Below are 16883 nucleotides of genomic sequence, written 5' to 3'. Positions count from 1 at the left end.
AAATTAAAAATAATTAAATCAAACAAGAAACGCCTATCAGAGAGAAAATATAAAGGCGAATTTAAAAATAATTTATGTTGCCCTTTTCCGACCCAGAAAAATAGGCTTGGGTAGGCAGTTAGGTACTTTTTTTCTGTTAACACATTGTACATGTAGTTTCACTGAAATTGAATAAATGTGTGTTCAAAATACATTCTTGAACATTGTGTACGTTTAACATAGACTTGTTTTTAAACGGGCTTTAAAGACTGTAAAATATCTCACTATAATTCATAATGAAAATATAACTATACCTAAAATGAACAATGACAATTTCTATAACATTTTATGATGTTCTATATTAAGTAGCGTTTTATAGTATGTGCCCGTAAGTGTACATTTTTCTTCTATACGTTATCGTGTATCGTTTACAGTCAAACACGGACAAATAAGTATATTTCAATAAATATATCAAAATTGCATACGCTGTATCAATCTCTTGCACGACGGTCACATTACATTCACCTCTGTGTTGGGCTCAGAACGGACTATTGTTATGAAAGCGTCTCATTCATGTCATGATCATTCCAAGCGTTCATCATTGAGGTTACAGTATACTAAACAATCTCTTGAACGACGGTTACATTGCATTAACTGCATTAAAGAAAACCATCTCATACCATGATATCTTATATCAGTCTTAATTAATTATTATAAAATTGATATGTTTTTTTATGTTAAGAAACCAACATACATAAATACGTCGAAACAATGCCTAACGTCACTCAATAAAAAATATGTACAATTGTTTACATTTGTGAAGTGCATGGAATGATTACATCTGTGTAAATGGGCAATAAAATAGTTCCAAAGAGTTGGATTAAAACTCACAAGTTTTTGCACGATTTATCGAACATTTAAAAGTCATATTTCTTAATTAAATGCATGCGATCTTAAATATCCACACAGATATACATTGTAAGCGTTTGTTCGGTTTTAGTTATTTGGTAGACAAAATGGCGTGCTGAGCCTTATGCAGTGTTGTATGTGAGAGCAAGGAACGACAACTCTGCGTGGAGATTGACGCTGTATACTCGAAATATGTGAATGAACCATCGGGCTTGGTGTCTTTTTCGGCAGAAATTACACGAGGAATGAAACGTTAAAGCGAGTATGTTTAACTAGTGTCTACCTTTTCTGTTATTTATAGAGAAGTAACTACTTGGACAGGTATGTAGGATTTCAATTTGTTTAGTTGAAGCGAACTAAAGATGATATTATAATTTACTATTTCTCTCAAATTATGTTCTTTATGGTAAGGATTTACATTATACGCGTAATAAAGATACGTGAAACGCAAAGGTTATTTATCAATTTAAGTATATCGCTTTTAAACTCAATTGTTATAGTGTGAAATCCAAAGTTTATGCTTTTATTGTTAAAGGAACATAAAATGTGTTGGTATAATATACGATTATTATCCTCACGCTTTTAGGAGAAAAAGTGGGGGTTATGTGGTTATCTCCGCCGTCTGTCCGTTCGTCCGTCCGTCCATCCCGGCCACTATCTCCTCCTACACTATCAGCACTAGCACCTTGAAACATACAAAAATGGTAGCTATGAGCATATGTGCGACGGTAATGACGACGTAATTTTGATTTGATCCCGGAGTCAAAAGTAATGGGGGTTTAGGTTGGGCCTGGTCAGAGATTTTCCTGCTACCGCGATTCGAAAAAGGCTCGTAACTACTTCAGATATTGCTTTCATATTTGGTATGCTTGTAGATCTAGACAACACCGTTCCATGGGCATACATTTTTTTACCCCTGTGACCGTGGCCTTGAACTTGTGGTCAGCGTTCAGGTTTCAAAATCTGCGACCGCGATACGAAAAAGGCTCATAAATACGGTGTCCCTTCAGAAATTGCTTTCATATTTGTTATGCATGAGTATCTAGACATCAACTTTCCATGCGCATACAATTTTTACCCCTGTGACCTTGACCTTGAACTTGAGGTCAGCGTTCAGGTTTCGCAATCTGCTACCGCGATTCGAAAAGGCTCATAACTACTGTGTCCCTGCAGATATTGCTTTCATATTTGGTATGCATGTGTATCTGGACAACACCTTTCCATGTGCATAAAATGTTTAACCCCTGTGACCTTGACCTTGAACTTAAGGTCAGCATTCAGGTTTCGAAATTTGAGACCGCGATTCGAAAAAGGCTCATACAAACTCTGTCCCTTCAGATATTGCTTTCATATTTGGTACGCATGTGTATCTGGGCAACAGCTTTCCATGCGCATGAAATTTTTGAACGTGGGGTCCGCGTTCAGGTTTCGAAATCTGCGACCGCGATTCAAAAAAGCTCATTAAGTATGTGTCCCTTCAGATATTGATTTCATATTGGGTACGCATGTGTATCTGCACAAGTCGTTTCCTTGCGCAAAAAATGTTTCACCCCCGTGACCTTGACCTTGAACTTAGGGTCAGCGTTTAGATTTTGAAATCTATAATGTGGTTAGCTCCGCCGTCTGTCCGTCCGTTCATCCTGACCACTATCTCCTACATATGGTAGCTATGGGCACATGTGCGACAGTGCACAATTTGGAATTTAGATCTGACCCCTTGGTCAAAAGTTATGGGGGTTGGGGTGGAGCCGGGTCAAAGATTTTCACTCAGTTGTTAAGGTTATTTTTCATTTACTTCTTCATTTCTACACCGATATACTTCCAATTGATACTGAACATCTCATATGACAATACGGTCAATCTCAACTATGCATAATCTTATAAAAACTGATTCTTGGTTTAGCGTGCATAGGGGATGGAGGAGCATTTATTGGTGCCTTTTAAAAAAGTTGTTTTATATTGTGGAAAATTGAGTTTTAAAATGTATACACGATGCCTTATTAAATTCCAACAAAATCTTTGGTTTTTCATTTAAAACAAGAGATGTGTTTGTCAGAAACACAATACCCCCTATGGCGACGCTTTAAAGCCATATATTTGACCTTGAAGGATGACCTTGACTTTTCACCACTCAAAATATGCAGCTACATGAGATGCACATGCATGCCAAATATCAAGTTGCTATCTTAAATATTGCATAAGTTAGGGCAATTTTAAAGTTTTCAGACGGAAGGACAGACAGACAGACTGACGGAGAATTCAAAAACTATATGCCACCCTACCGGGGGCATAAAAACCTGTATTCTTAATTTGTTTATAGGTGTTATTGGTGTCTCCACAGTATTGGAATAACCAATTTACACTTAAGGCTAAAACAGGGCTGATCCATTATATTCACCACCAGGTTCATTTAAATGCTTACTGGGTCAAACATGCGGCGTGGGGATACGCGTCGGCCTCTGCCGCGCCACTTCTAGTTACAATTGTTGCCTGCACAGTTGACCATATTAAGTTTTTTGGTTGCCCAGCTAAAGAGTATCGGTCTGGCCAGAATAAAAACATCTGGATTTAAGTTGCATCAAATGCACAGAAAGAATTGTTTCTCAAATTCAATCAAGCTCTCCACTTATTCCATCCTGCGAAACCCTTTAGGTGTCTCAATACTGGTAATAGTAAACCCCACTGAGGGCCATATGGATTTTGTCTGTATACAGTTTGTGACTGCCTGGCTTGTCACTTTAATGTTGTTTTTTTTTGGGGGGGGGTCTAAGTGGAGTTTACTATTTCTTATATTACACCGAAGAGTTTTCCCTGTACCACTGTACAGTGTCGTACGTTTGTTTATGGTATAGAACCTTAACATATGGATTAAATCTCAAAGTTTGTCGCCCTGCAGAACATACGCAATGTTGTACCGGTAATTAATGCAATAATAAGAAATACTGGTTGTTAAAGTTTGAATAATGGTATTGTTTACACTTCAAGAAACAACCAATTGGCTTTCTAAACATTTAATTATTTTTTGAATATTTTGTATGTAATGACAACTAATGTTTAAAGCGGGTATATACGATTTTTTTTTTATGTGTTTAATTGTAATATATTGATAAAATATGTTACAATAACACAAAATAGGCAAGAAAAATTATACATTAAAGCCGAATTTCATAAAATGCAGCAAAGACAAATTAGCGCCCCGAGCCTATAGTGACGCACATATTTTCCTACAATAACCGAAGCATTCGTCTTTGTATTAGGATCGGAGATAGTGTTGGTGTGTCGTATGAATAGATATCGTTGCAAAATTTCAAATAAACCGTTAAACTAAGTTTAGATGCACATCGTACATGTATGGTATACATGCTGGCGAATTCGGCTGTACAGCCGTTTTCAATTTCAGAATTAAATATCTGGCTTATTTCGCATTTTTCGACACATGTTCTTCTTAACTTTTATGTTAATTTATATTGAAATATATATATAATAAGTTTTTTACACAGTTTATATAAATTCATAAATATTTGACTAAATCGTATATACCCGCTTTAACAATAACAGAAACACATATTCTATTATATTACTCCTCAGATATTGGTCCTTCTATATCTATATTATCAGTTAATTTAGTCCAAATTTAATGGTGTGTAATCCGAACTATATTTCGGTGTAATATCTTCCGCCTAGAGGCGTTAGGTAGCAGACCACGGTAGACACACACTCTCTCGGAGCCTCGGACGCCTTCTTGATCTCCACCACGCTCAATTCAGAAAACAATGAACCGGCAATCATAAAAACACATTCACTGCACACAAGTAGTATGAAACTTACATTCAAGATAAAAAAGAGCATATGGAACCTGTACAGGTGATACTATTGACAAAAGTGAAAGAATTGCAAGGCCGCAAACAGTGGCTTCAAAATAAACGTTTTACCATGTACGAAAGTGGCTGGGGACATATGAAATGGAAATGATAGCCTGCTTTTGGAATGATATTTTTACACGCAAAACATAGTACAACCCATCAAACCATGAATAAATATCACGTAACCAGGTGGTTTTCGCGCAATACTTCACAGCGTGATCCTACTAGCGATTCCCGCTTAAAAAGAACCCAAAATACAATATGCCTACCGCAGTTTTCCTTCCTGAGTAACAAAGAACACAACAACAACAAGAGGTCATGACCCCACAGTTTCGAATTTGAAAATGGTCATATTCTCAGGATTTAATGCAATTTGGGGATACAATAAGACCTATTACCCTCAAATTTGACATGGAAACCTACCCTTTCCCAATATTTCACGGGGCCAATTCGCATATTTCTGCTTACTACCGTGAACTGCTACCTTAGACATATCCTTACACCAAATACAACCGAGAGACGATCGCCGTTATGGCGGAATTGTCCGAGGAGTCCCGATTGCGTTACCGATACTGAGTTTTAGTAGTGTCTAACCTTTATTTGATCGATAGTGGAGGTAAACACTTGCAGCATCGATTCGTCTAGTTCCGGTTTGGAAGCGAACGATTGGAGTGGTTTTATTTTAATTTGTCTACCAAATTATGTTGTTTATGACACGGATCTATGTTAAAGGGTAAGAATTATTTGAGAATAGAGAAGGTTCGTAAAAAGTAAAAATATATCATTGATAAGCTCAATTTATATTTTGAAATCGAAAGTGACTTCCTTCTTTGTAAAGGAAAAAAATAACATTATGGATGTGTTGTGGTTATTTAAGTGTAAGTTTAGTTTGCGAGTAATCGGATTATAATTGTTTTTGTTGTGTTTACTGTAAACAGATAAATGGCATAAGCACAACACTGTTTGCAATCACTTACATTTGAAAATGCATTTCTAAAAGTGACCCTGTTCTCACATAATGTATATGATCTAATTGTTTGAGTAGTACAAATGACTGCCTTATTGACCGACCGACACACACATACAGAGAGTTTATTATACAACAGTACATCGCACTCAAACTCAAATATACACATTATTTTTCTGTCATCAGTATAAAAATAAATACAGCTAATCAATTAGAAACGCAAATAGACTACTTTACATCAAGGGGGTGATGAAACCTATTGAAAAGTATAATTTGATATTCTAGTTCTTATAACGAAAGCTTTTTCGAGTTAATGTATAATAAAAAGCTATTTTTTCTTAAATAATTGAAACAGCCGCTCATACATGTAAAATGGGAATATATATTTTTTTTAATCTACGTCATAACAACATAAACAATAGCGTTCATTTCGTGGAATGCTGTTCTGAGAATATATGCATGTTTGGATGTTTAACTGGTGTACAGAGATTCTTTAACGTATACTGCGAAAACTGCGTATCGGTGGGTACGACGCAGGGGCGTTCCTGAGGCTATTTCAACGATACGCACGACCTCGCAGCTAAGCTGCGAATGGGGGTAGGTGCGGGAGGGGGTTACCCCCCTCCTGCAAGGGGGGTTTGGGGGGCCTCCCCCTCGAAAATTTTGTAAAAATTCATTGCAGATGGTGCGTTTTGGTGATATCTTTCAGCCACGTTTTGGCAATATAATTCGTCAATTTCTTGCTCGAAAAAGACCGATAAAAGAAAAAAACTAAGCCCGTCATTATTTTCTGCTGAAAGAAAATTAAATTCTTTTTTTAATTAAACTGTAAAAGAAACACTGTTTGAATGAAACAACAGCATGCTCGCTGAGTATTGAGCGAGCATGCTAAACTTTTATTTAACTCTATCAATAAAACCAGTTTGGACTATGTGTAATTTATTAAAAAGAAAACATCCTCTAATTTCACATAAAACACAGGTCCACTTGTATGTGCAATACTTCACCCTGAAAAGTAATGCTTATCTTCGATCTATTCTTTGTGCACGACCACATGCTCAGCGTTAATTTCTCTTTCCCTATATACGAAAACGATCTTTCTGCAGTTGCGGTGGAGACAGGCATAACGAAGAGCAGCATGAAGCATTTTCTGATGCTGGGGTATAGCTGCTCACTCGCAAAAGCTATGCTCTCTTCAAGTGTTTCATCGGGGTCAAATCTACCCATTGCACACTTAAAATTAGTCGCAATTATGCACCGCGATGCAGGATTAACTGAAAATAAACCTTAATTAAAAGTGTAAGTGTTTGAGCTAGTTTTGGTATAAAGTTAAGATAATTATATTTTTCTACTGAAATTGAAAATAATAAATAAACTAGGAAATAGTTATATTAGAAGAAAAAAAAGTAAAGTGAAAGGTTGTTGTGGGGATCGAACCACTGCCCTTCAGGTCAATAATGGGACGAAATGACGACCAGCTAACCGATTGCGCTACAGGGTCTAGTACTTCAGAACGTCATTGATTTTTAACATAGCTATATATATATATATATATATATATATATAAACAAAATAGTGAAGAACAATTTCGAATAAAGATACCTACAATAATTTGAATGAAAAAATAATTTGGGCATTGCCTATCATTTTATCATGATTTGAACGTCCAGAAATGTGAAAATTCATAGAAATGCTAGATTTCAGAAATACATTTCAAATTCAAGAACGGGTAGATCTATAAATCGAGTCTTAATCGACATATCTTAAGGGAAATGTAAAGCTGTGGACATTTTCCCACTTATCTGTCAAAAGAGCTAGCTTCTGAGTATCATCTCATGTTTCGCTGACGCTATTTCTAAAAACATCTGGATGAAGCGGAGCGTTCGCCGACATTTTTCAAAATGTGTGCCATGTAAACATAATCTGGTACCCGTGTCCGAATATTGGTTCACAAAAATTGAAGGGCGACAACACAGTCGTAGAGTAGTCTACACATAGATTACTACCCCTCATCAGTGAAAAAATACTTAACTTCGTATGTTTTGAGTTAAGACTCTGTTGTGTTTTGTACCCACTGTTATTTTCTAAAAGTGGACCTCTTGTTTGCTTGTTTACATAATTATACCCCTAACACCCCTAAGCCCTCACTTTTTATTGCATTTTTCGAGTTTTCATTTTTTCAAGTTTGAAACTGAATTATACGCACGTGCGTACTGCCGTATGCCTAGGTACGCCCCTGCCGGACGTATCGATCTAACCTAAAACATGCCGAATATCTGCCCCATAACTTCTTAGTTCCGGTGCCGAATGTTTACAAGTGTTTCCCCACTTTATTATAAACAAAAAATAACCGTTAAATGGCCTGTCTACGGGTAAGTATGTTGTCGTTTATAACAAAATACGATGTCAGTGCCAAAATCGTGCACAGTTGCATAAGTTCTGTTAAGCATTGCGAAAGTATTTCACGTTTTTCGATTGCTTTTTTAACGAATTGAAACATGCCATAGTAAAATGGCGTCACACGGTGAACCGCGTATTAGACGGTTTTGTATTTTTACATATATGGGCATGCTACTACGATGACTATAACACGCTCAACTTCATACCATTCAATTGAAATAAATGATGCCTTGTCTCGTATAATTTTCAGGGGCTGTGTCCAATTAATGTTTTTTTTAATTTCAGTTGCCCACTATCGTCATTTTGATTTGGGGAGAAGTCGATGTAAAATTGTAAAAGCTATATTGACACTAAATGACTAGAAAGTTTTAAGATATTGCTAAGTTGTTGTTGTTTTTGAAATATGTAATAATGTTTAGTTTATTTTGTTATGTTTTTATAAAATGCACATATTCTATTTATATATATAAACATAAACATATGCATGCTACTGAAATAAAAGGTAAAATGGTATTATTTTATTCAACTAACAATTACTCTTATATAGTACACCAATGACAGGTTCAAACGTCATGCAAGTAATCTACACAGCGGCTAACCGTTAATACACCGATACGCAGTACTCTTCATTACAAACAAAATGGCGTCCGACTGTAAGCAGAACCAAGTCGATATTGAGGTAAAATGTGCGATTATATCATAATGGAACTGTATTGCTTTTCAAAATGAATAAAATAACAACGAACTAATCTGTTTACTTTTATTTATTACGATATTTTATATTTGAAGACAGACTAAATACACCGATACGCGGTATCCAAAGTATATACAAAACAAACGCAAAAGTGCCAATATTCTTTGTATTTGCCAGAGAGATTTTACAAATTGTATACATATCTAATACGTAATTTTTATTCATTTAATCATACCTCTTGTGTTTAAATTTGTCAACACGTTTAAATTTAAACTCTCTAACAAATATATTTTCTTTTACAACGTTTGGTTTTTCAAATTCATTACCTTATTAATAATTATGTATTATGTTCTTAGCATGTGTTAAACAATTTGTATAACCTTTATTACAATCGTTTACTTTATTGTAAAAATTTGCATAATAGTATCATCCTTTTTAAGAATTCAACCAATATTTCATAATGTTAACAAAACCGTTTACACACAATTGATATCGACCTAATTCTCAATGAACAAAAACATAACACGTATTTATGTAGATATGAAACAATGTTTGTAAAAATTTTAATGAAGCGTTCAATCATCTGACTTTTTGAAACTCCATACTTTTGAAGCATTATTTAATGTCGAACCCACAAAGGAGTTAAAACACTGACATTATAATTTTTGTCTAATGTTTAAAGTCATGGTATTTTATCAAAATGTAGTCATGACTTTAAGCGCCTTTTTACCAACCATATGTTCTTGATTTAATCTAAGTCTTCGAGTACATTTCAACACTTCCTCAACATAAACAATTATCAGCAACTTCAATAGCTTAATTGCTTTATTAGCCGAGGCTGTTTTGTATAGCTTTAAACACAAATTACCATATGCATTGTCTGTCAATACGTCAATTAAAGCTAGCATTACTTAACAATCATACCCTCTCGTTTGCGCATTTAATTTTAGCCGATGGACTGCGAAATTGGGTCTTACAGGTTACCTTAAATGAACTATGATCAATTGTTTGTTATGATGTTTAGTAGATTCTTTAAATTCATTGAAGGATTCTTAATCTTGCTGAACGAAATTTGCTGGCTGTTAACGAGGTGGTCGGTACATGCGCTTCTCTTAAAGACGATCCGGGTTAAATCTCCGCTCCCCGTGCATGTGAATAAGGTAAGTGGCCATAGTAACGGACAGGTGGGGTTTTCTCAGTGTACTCACACACACAAACACACACACACACTTCCTTCTCCACCCACAGCACAATACCAAATTACATTGTAGGCAATAGCAGCAATTATTCCAAATTAGTCTCTAATTTCGGCAGTCTAGTAAGTTAATTATATAGGAGAGCAAGGACACACACATATCCCTCATATAATTCAGCTTCAGTTATGAAAGGACCACACAAACTTCGTTAAACAATGCTCCAAAGAGTCACTTCCTGAAATGATGATCAAAGATACACTAGCCTGTAATAGTAGAATTCAATCAACATGCTTTATAAGCGAGTGTTTACATGTAAATAAGAACACATTGCGCAGTCAAAATGCCCGTGATAATGTTCGTGGCTTTGTGTGCCTGAAACATTATTCGTTTTCTTTATAAAGAGTCGGTGAGGGGTAAACAAAAGCGAAAACCGTTGCGGTAAATACAAAGGAAAGGATGATGAATTAATACGTGTTTATGATAATCCAAATCATTTAATGGGTTAATGCTACTTTTGTCACAGTGAATAATCGCAATTCATATTTATAATTATTCTGGTTTCATAAAGACGCCATAAGACGTTTTAGTCATAGTTATACAATCAAACAGACTCATACCATTAAATAATTATGAAAGTTTAAATAGTTAATTGGATGTGTACTTAGAATTTTAGTTCTATGACTAAGACGTCTTTAAGATGCCGGAATAAGTATAACTATTAATTGCTGTTATTCACTATTAATCAAGTTAGCTAGTTTAAGGGGCCAATAAATATATTCACATATTATACAAAATGATTTAATTTGAAAATTCAAATTATAGTCTTTCCCAGCTTTTAATTGTATTGAAAGGAAATCGTAAACATTATGTACATATATTTTAGGTAAAAATCACATATGAAATTATTTCAGTTAAAGCTTTATTGATTAGCATTCTACCACGGCACGTGACTTGTTTTCTATATACAAAGAAGGAAAACTACTGTTGTTTATTACACCGATATACCAACGGTTGTTTAAAGTGACGTCACTTTTATTGTCCGCGCACTGTTTATGAATGAAAACGACGTCATTTGATTTTAATGGTTGTGATGACGTCACGTTTCGCGGAAAAGTTGAGGAAGTTTGGTTAATATAATTTAAATAACAATTAAATCGCGGATAACTTATTAATGAAACCGTGTTAGAATCGAAATAATCAACGAGAAACCGTTGGTTAGTGAGGTAATAACCAACGGTATGTCGCTCCGATGCTTGTTATCAAACCACTCGGGCTGCGCCCTCTTGGTTTAATTCCTACGCATCGGAACTCCGTACCGTTGATTATTACCTCAATAACAAACGGTTACCCGTCGATTATGTGTTAATTAAACAAGGGTATTCAATAAAGTGAGCCTTTACAAAATAAAAAAGTATGAAATATACTTTCACTATAATTGAGTAAACATGTTCGTGAAAATCAAACTGTAGTATTGGAATGAAATACATAAAGAAAAATATTCAATCGATCACCGTTATTGCGAATTTTACCACAGTCGCACACGAATGCACATTAGAATGAGAAAGGAGCCTATCGTGGGTTATTACCCCGATATACCAACGGTTGTAAGTACGACGTGACTTTGATTGTCCGCGCACTGTTTATAAATGAAGACGACGTCATTTGATTTTCATTGTTGTGGTGGCGTTACATTTTCGCGGAAAAAGTGGAGGACGTTCGGTTAATATAATTCTCATTTATGACCTTTAAATCGCGGATAACTTATTAATGAAATCGTGTTAGAATCGAAATAAGCGACGTGTAAGGGTTGGTTATTGCGGTAATAACCAACGGTACGTCGTTCCGATGCTTGTTACCAAACCACTCTGGCTGCGCCCTCTTGGTTTAATTTCTGCGCATCGGAACTCCAAACCGTTGCTTATTACAGAAATAACTAACGCTTGTACGCGCCAATTATTTCTTAAGCAATCAAATAATAATATTATTATATATTATTAATAATAAATATTAATATGGACCGTAGCCTATTCACTATAACGATGATTTAGCAGTAGTGCATAATTCTGTGTCAACTAAAAACTTTTATAAGTGGCTAAGTCACACTTATGTGATAATATTAATCTTATTGTCATTGTTGTTGCATTAAATCCTGTGTCAAGGCCCTGCTGCTGTTGTTATTGTTGTTTTGTTGTTGTTGTTGCTGTTGTTTATTGGCAGGCCTTTGTTAGATTTGCCATGGTGTAACTTAATTGTGTTCTGATGTTACTTGTTTAATTATAATAAATGGAATCTTAGATCAAATCAAATTTAGGTTGTAAAAGATATCACACTATCAAGCACTTGTTAATTTTCCAAATTTGGATGACATCCGATGGCAAATACAAGATAAATTATGAAAAATGTAACTTTAAGCATTGAAAACCCGGTAAGGTATTTTAATAGTAAACATTATATTTAACTTTTACTATTTCGTTGTTTGTATTTGTAACAAAATGGGCAAGCACTGAAAGCTATGGGGTTACTGTTTAAAAAAATATTTAAGTAATGACCTTTTAGAAAAAGGTTTAGCAGGTTTTATGTGTTGATGGAGTTCCATTAACATAACTTACATGCAGATATATATCAACGCTATTACCGTTGGGTACGGTCTGAATTCCCAACACATGGGTACATTCAAATAAGTACATCACCCACATAAATGCGTGTAGTGCTAGTTATACACGTGGCTTAATTTAAACAACTACTATATACGAATCGAATCAAAATCGACATGCACTGAAAGCTATGAGTACACATGGGTACATTCAAATAAGTACATCACCCACATAAATGCGTGCAGTGCTAGTTATAAACGTGGCTTAATTTAAACAACTACTATAAATATATCGAATGAAAATGATGTAGGAGCATACAATTTGCATTTGACACGTAGTCTTATATAATACTTTTGAATTATTAAATAAGTATGCTGGTCACCATTTTTGCAGATACATACTTGTGTATGTAATTATTTAAAGTTTTTATACAATACTTGAAATGGATTATAAATACAAAAATATAAGTATATAAAATGAATTCCCTACATAAATTTGTGAGCGTATTTCATTAGATGAAAAATTAATCGTTATCGTATGGTAGGACAGGATGAATATTAAGTGATTAAAAACAAGATAATGACGTTCGATGCTATGTTGTATGTATGTAATCAATTATCTTCGAAATAAATACACAACTAAGCTTGTTTATAATCAATGCGCATTTTACTAACATAATTGTACAGATGGCGGAAGGTGATCCATGGCGTGATACGGCGGAGCATGGAGGTATCCCACGTAACAGCGGCCTTTACAGTCGTCACTCTATAGTAAGAAGTGGTTTATGTGCAGCTCACGTAGAAGTTGTCAGTTCCGGTGTATGTGCAGTTCACGTAGAAGTTGTCAGTTCCGGTGTATATGCAGTTCACGTAGAAGTTGTCAGTTCCGGTGTATGTACAGTTCACGTAGCAGTTGTCAGTTCCGGTGTATGTGCAGTTCACGTAGAAGTTGTCAGTTTCGGTGTATGTGCAGTTCACGTACAAGTTGCTAGTACTGGTGTATGTGCAGTTCAAGTAGAAGTTGTCAGTTTCGGTGTATGTGCAGTTCACGTAGAAGTTGTCAGTTTCGGTGTATGTGCAGTTTACGTAGAAGTTGCTAGTACTGGTGTATGTGCAGTTCACGTAGAAGTTGTAAGTTCCGGTGTATGTGCAGTTCAAGTAGAAGTTGTCAGTTCCGGTGTATTTGCAGTTCACATAGAAGCTGTCAGTTCCGGTGTATGTGCATTTCACGTAGAAGTTGCTAGTACTGGTGTATGTGCAGTTCACGTAGAAGTTGTCAGTTCCGGTGTATGTGCAGTTCACGTAGAAGTTGTCAGGTCCGGTGTATGTGCAGTTCACGTAGAAGTTGCTAGTACTGGTGTATGTGCAGTTCACGTAGAAGTTGCTAGCACTTGTGTATGTGCAGTTCACGTAGACATTGTCAGTTCCGGTGTATGTGCAGTTCACGTTGAAGTTGCTAGTACTGGTGTATGTGCAGTTCACGTAGACATTGTCAGTTCCGGTGTATGTGCAGCTCATGTAGATGTTGTCAGTTCTGGTTTATGTGCAGTTCACTTAGAATTGCTAGTACTGGTGAATAAGCAATTCATGTAGAAGTTGTACTTACTGGTGTATATATGAAGTTAACATAGAAGTTGTAAGAATTAAGGTATGTGGTGTTTACATATAAGATTTAAGTACTGGTGTGTGTGTGTGCAGTTCATGTAAAAGTTTCAAGAAGTGATGTATTTGCAGTTTACTTAGATATTGAAAAATAAACAAACACGTGTTTGTGCAGTTCACATAGAAGTTGTAAGTTCTGATGTATGTTCAATGCATGTAGAAGTTGTAAGTACTGGCATATGTGCAGTGCTCGTAGAAGTTGAAAGTACTGATGTATGTGCAGTGCTAGTAGAAGTTTTAAGTACTGATGTATATACAATGCACATAGACATTAAGACTGACATTGTAATTACTGGTGTATGTGCATCGCACATATAAGTTGTATGTTTTGGTGTATGTGCAGTGCTCGTAGAAGTTGCAGCGATAGTTGAAAGTACTGGTGTTTCAGCAGTGCACATAGAAGTTGTAAGTACTGGTTTATCTGCAGTTCATACACGTTGCATGTACAGTTGTATGTGAAGTTCACATGCAAGTGTAAAGTAAGTACTGATGTATGTGCAGTTCACGTAGAAGCTGTACGTAATGGTGTATGTGCAGTTCACGTAGAAGCTGTAAGTACTGATGTATGTGCAGTTCACGTAGAAGCTGTAAGTAATGGAGTATGTGCAGTTCGATCACAAGTCGGTTTCGTAAAATACTATTATACATACATATTTCAAATACATATATCAGTATTTGATGTGAAAATAACATTGCAGACAATTGATAATGAGTACAATTTACGTTCTTTTTTATGCTGTGAATTTCTTCAGTAATAAATGTTTGCATTAATCAAGCTCTATGCGTTGATGTTTTTTTTCATTGCTTATCTGATTATCCTGTATACGAGTCAAATTCTAACTTCGTGATGAACACACTCATTGCTTATTTGTTTAAGCTTAAACAGATTTAACATATTCAGCCAATTTTAGATGAGTTTAATGTCTTAAGAACATATTGTGTTATAACATGTATGGGTTCGTATAGGACGCGTAGGCTTGGATTGCTATGGACCGTTTCATATTGTTTAAGGAGCATATTATGATTTCCTGCAATTTGAATGTTTTTATCACTATCAGGCTCAGTGTGAAAATGCCTCACTAGAGATGTGCACTCTGATGAACTGTCTCGGTTATGGGCCTCACATCAGACAGGCACGGAGAGACGCCCACAGGGAACGTGATAGGCTGATGAATGCTCAAGAGCCTGGTACCAAAACGGTGATCACTTCTGGTAGCAAGGCAGAGGGGCTGACACGCATGTATGAAAGTGACATGGATATGATGTATGTTGTAGAAGGCATCATGTGTTTAGAAAATGGTGTTGATTCTGACAAATTACCAAGGGAGACTACTGTGTTTACATTAAACACCGGCGTGTGCTACCACGGACACTCAAGGCTTAATTTACTCGGGCGACTAGGCGACATTATTCCATCAATAATTCGTGATGCTCTGTGTGAAGATGAAAATTGGCGTGTCTTCCTGAGCAGTGCTTTATTGGTTGATGCTCAAAGTGACATAGCACCTACGGAAAACGAGATTCGCCATGAACGTGCAGGGCCATCAATGCCGAGTTCATCAGGGCCAATTCATACAGACAATGTCTTTTCTTTACGCTGCCATTGTCCTGTCATACTATCGAGATGGGCAGAGCGAACTCGCCATTGGCCACCACCGGATATCGTTCGCAAAGTCGTAACTATGGGATCATTTGTAACACCTGTTGGTTTTAAGGGTAGTGAATATCAACATTTAGAATGGAGGATTTGTTTTAATACTGGGGAGAATGAACTTATGAGCAGTCTTAATAACACCCAGGTCTACATTTATGTTTTATTGAAAATGGTTGTTAAGGATGTGTTAAAGCCAGTAAAGAAAGAAATTACATCATACACAGTGAAAAACATTGTTTTGTGGCTTGCGGAGAACAATCCACAGGCACAGTTTAATGAAAGCAATTTGTTTTATTGGATTCGGGAAGGATTGGAGAAATTGAGAACGGCAATATTAAAGATCGAACTGCCATATTATATGATACCAGAAAGGAATCTAATGGCAGCATGCGGACTGGATGACGGAAAAAAATGTACATGGGAAAATACTATCACGGACATGATGAACGAAGGTTCAAATACATTACTAAGATTGCCGAGGATACGAAAGGCAATAATATCGCATCCAGAGCCACTAATGTGGTATAACAAGAAGAGAATTGAGATAGAACTGCTGCAGTTGAAGCTCTGGAACAGAATAATACAATGCAAGAATAAGAATGGTGTGGTCAATATGTCGAATCCTATGCTGCAGGCGTTATTTAGTCGTAGGTGTGATTTAGTGATAGAGGTCCATACGAGGATGAATAGGAAAGGAAGTCGTTTAAATGATCTGATAAAGATAGGTGATATGATGCTTATGTAATTGTGTTGTAAATGCCAGTTATTCCATGCAATGAATATTTCCAACAATGCACTTCAGAACGTAGTTTATTTAGGGCGTCAAAACATAACATATATATTCGAGGGCTGAACGGAAAACTGCAGTATCTTCTTCTTTATTATGTGCTCATGCGTGGTTTGATATTTGGTAATATCAATTGTGTTTAGTTTTCCCTTCGTAATTCATTTAATTGTTCGGACGTG

At 35.9% G+C, this 16883-nt stretch overlaps 1 protein-coding gene across 1 annotated transcript in view; it reads left to right on the top strand.

Moving 5' to 3' along the window:
- LOC127870169 (uncharacterized) overlaps positions 1-16662 on the top strand; it is a 119536-nt gene extending 102874 nt beyond the window's left edge. Inside the window, exons 2-3 of the mRNA XM_052412826.1 lie at positions 13289-13372; positions 15322-16662. Coding sequence (XP_052268786.1) covers positions 13289-13372; positions 15322-16662 — 1425 coding nt within the window. The remainder of the gene's footprint in view (positions 1-13288; positions 13373-15321) is intronic.
- The last annotated feature ends 221 nt before the right edge of the window (positions 16663-16883 follow it).

The sequence above is a fragment of the Dreissena polymorpha genome, chromosome 2, assembly GCF_020536995.1.
Source record: "Dreissena polymorpha isolate Duluth1 chromosome 2, UMN_Dpol_1.0, whole genome shotgun sequence".
NCBI classification, from domain to species: Eukaryota; Metazoa; Mollusca; class Bivalvia; order Myida; family Dreissenidae; genus Dreissena; species Dreissena polymorpha.
Note: the sequence above shows the minus strand (reverse complement) of the source record. Positions and strands in the feature narration are given on the sequence as shown.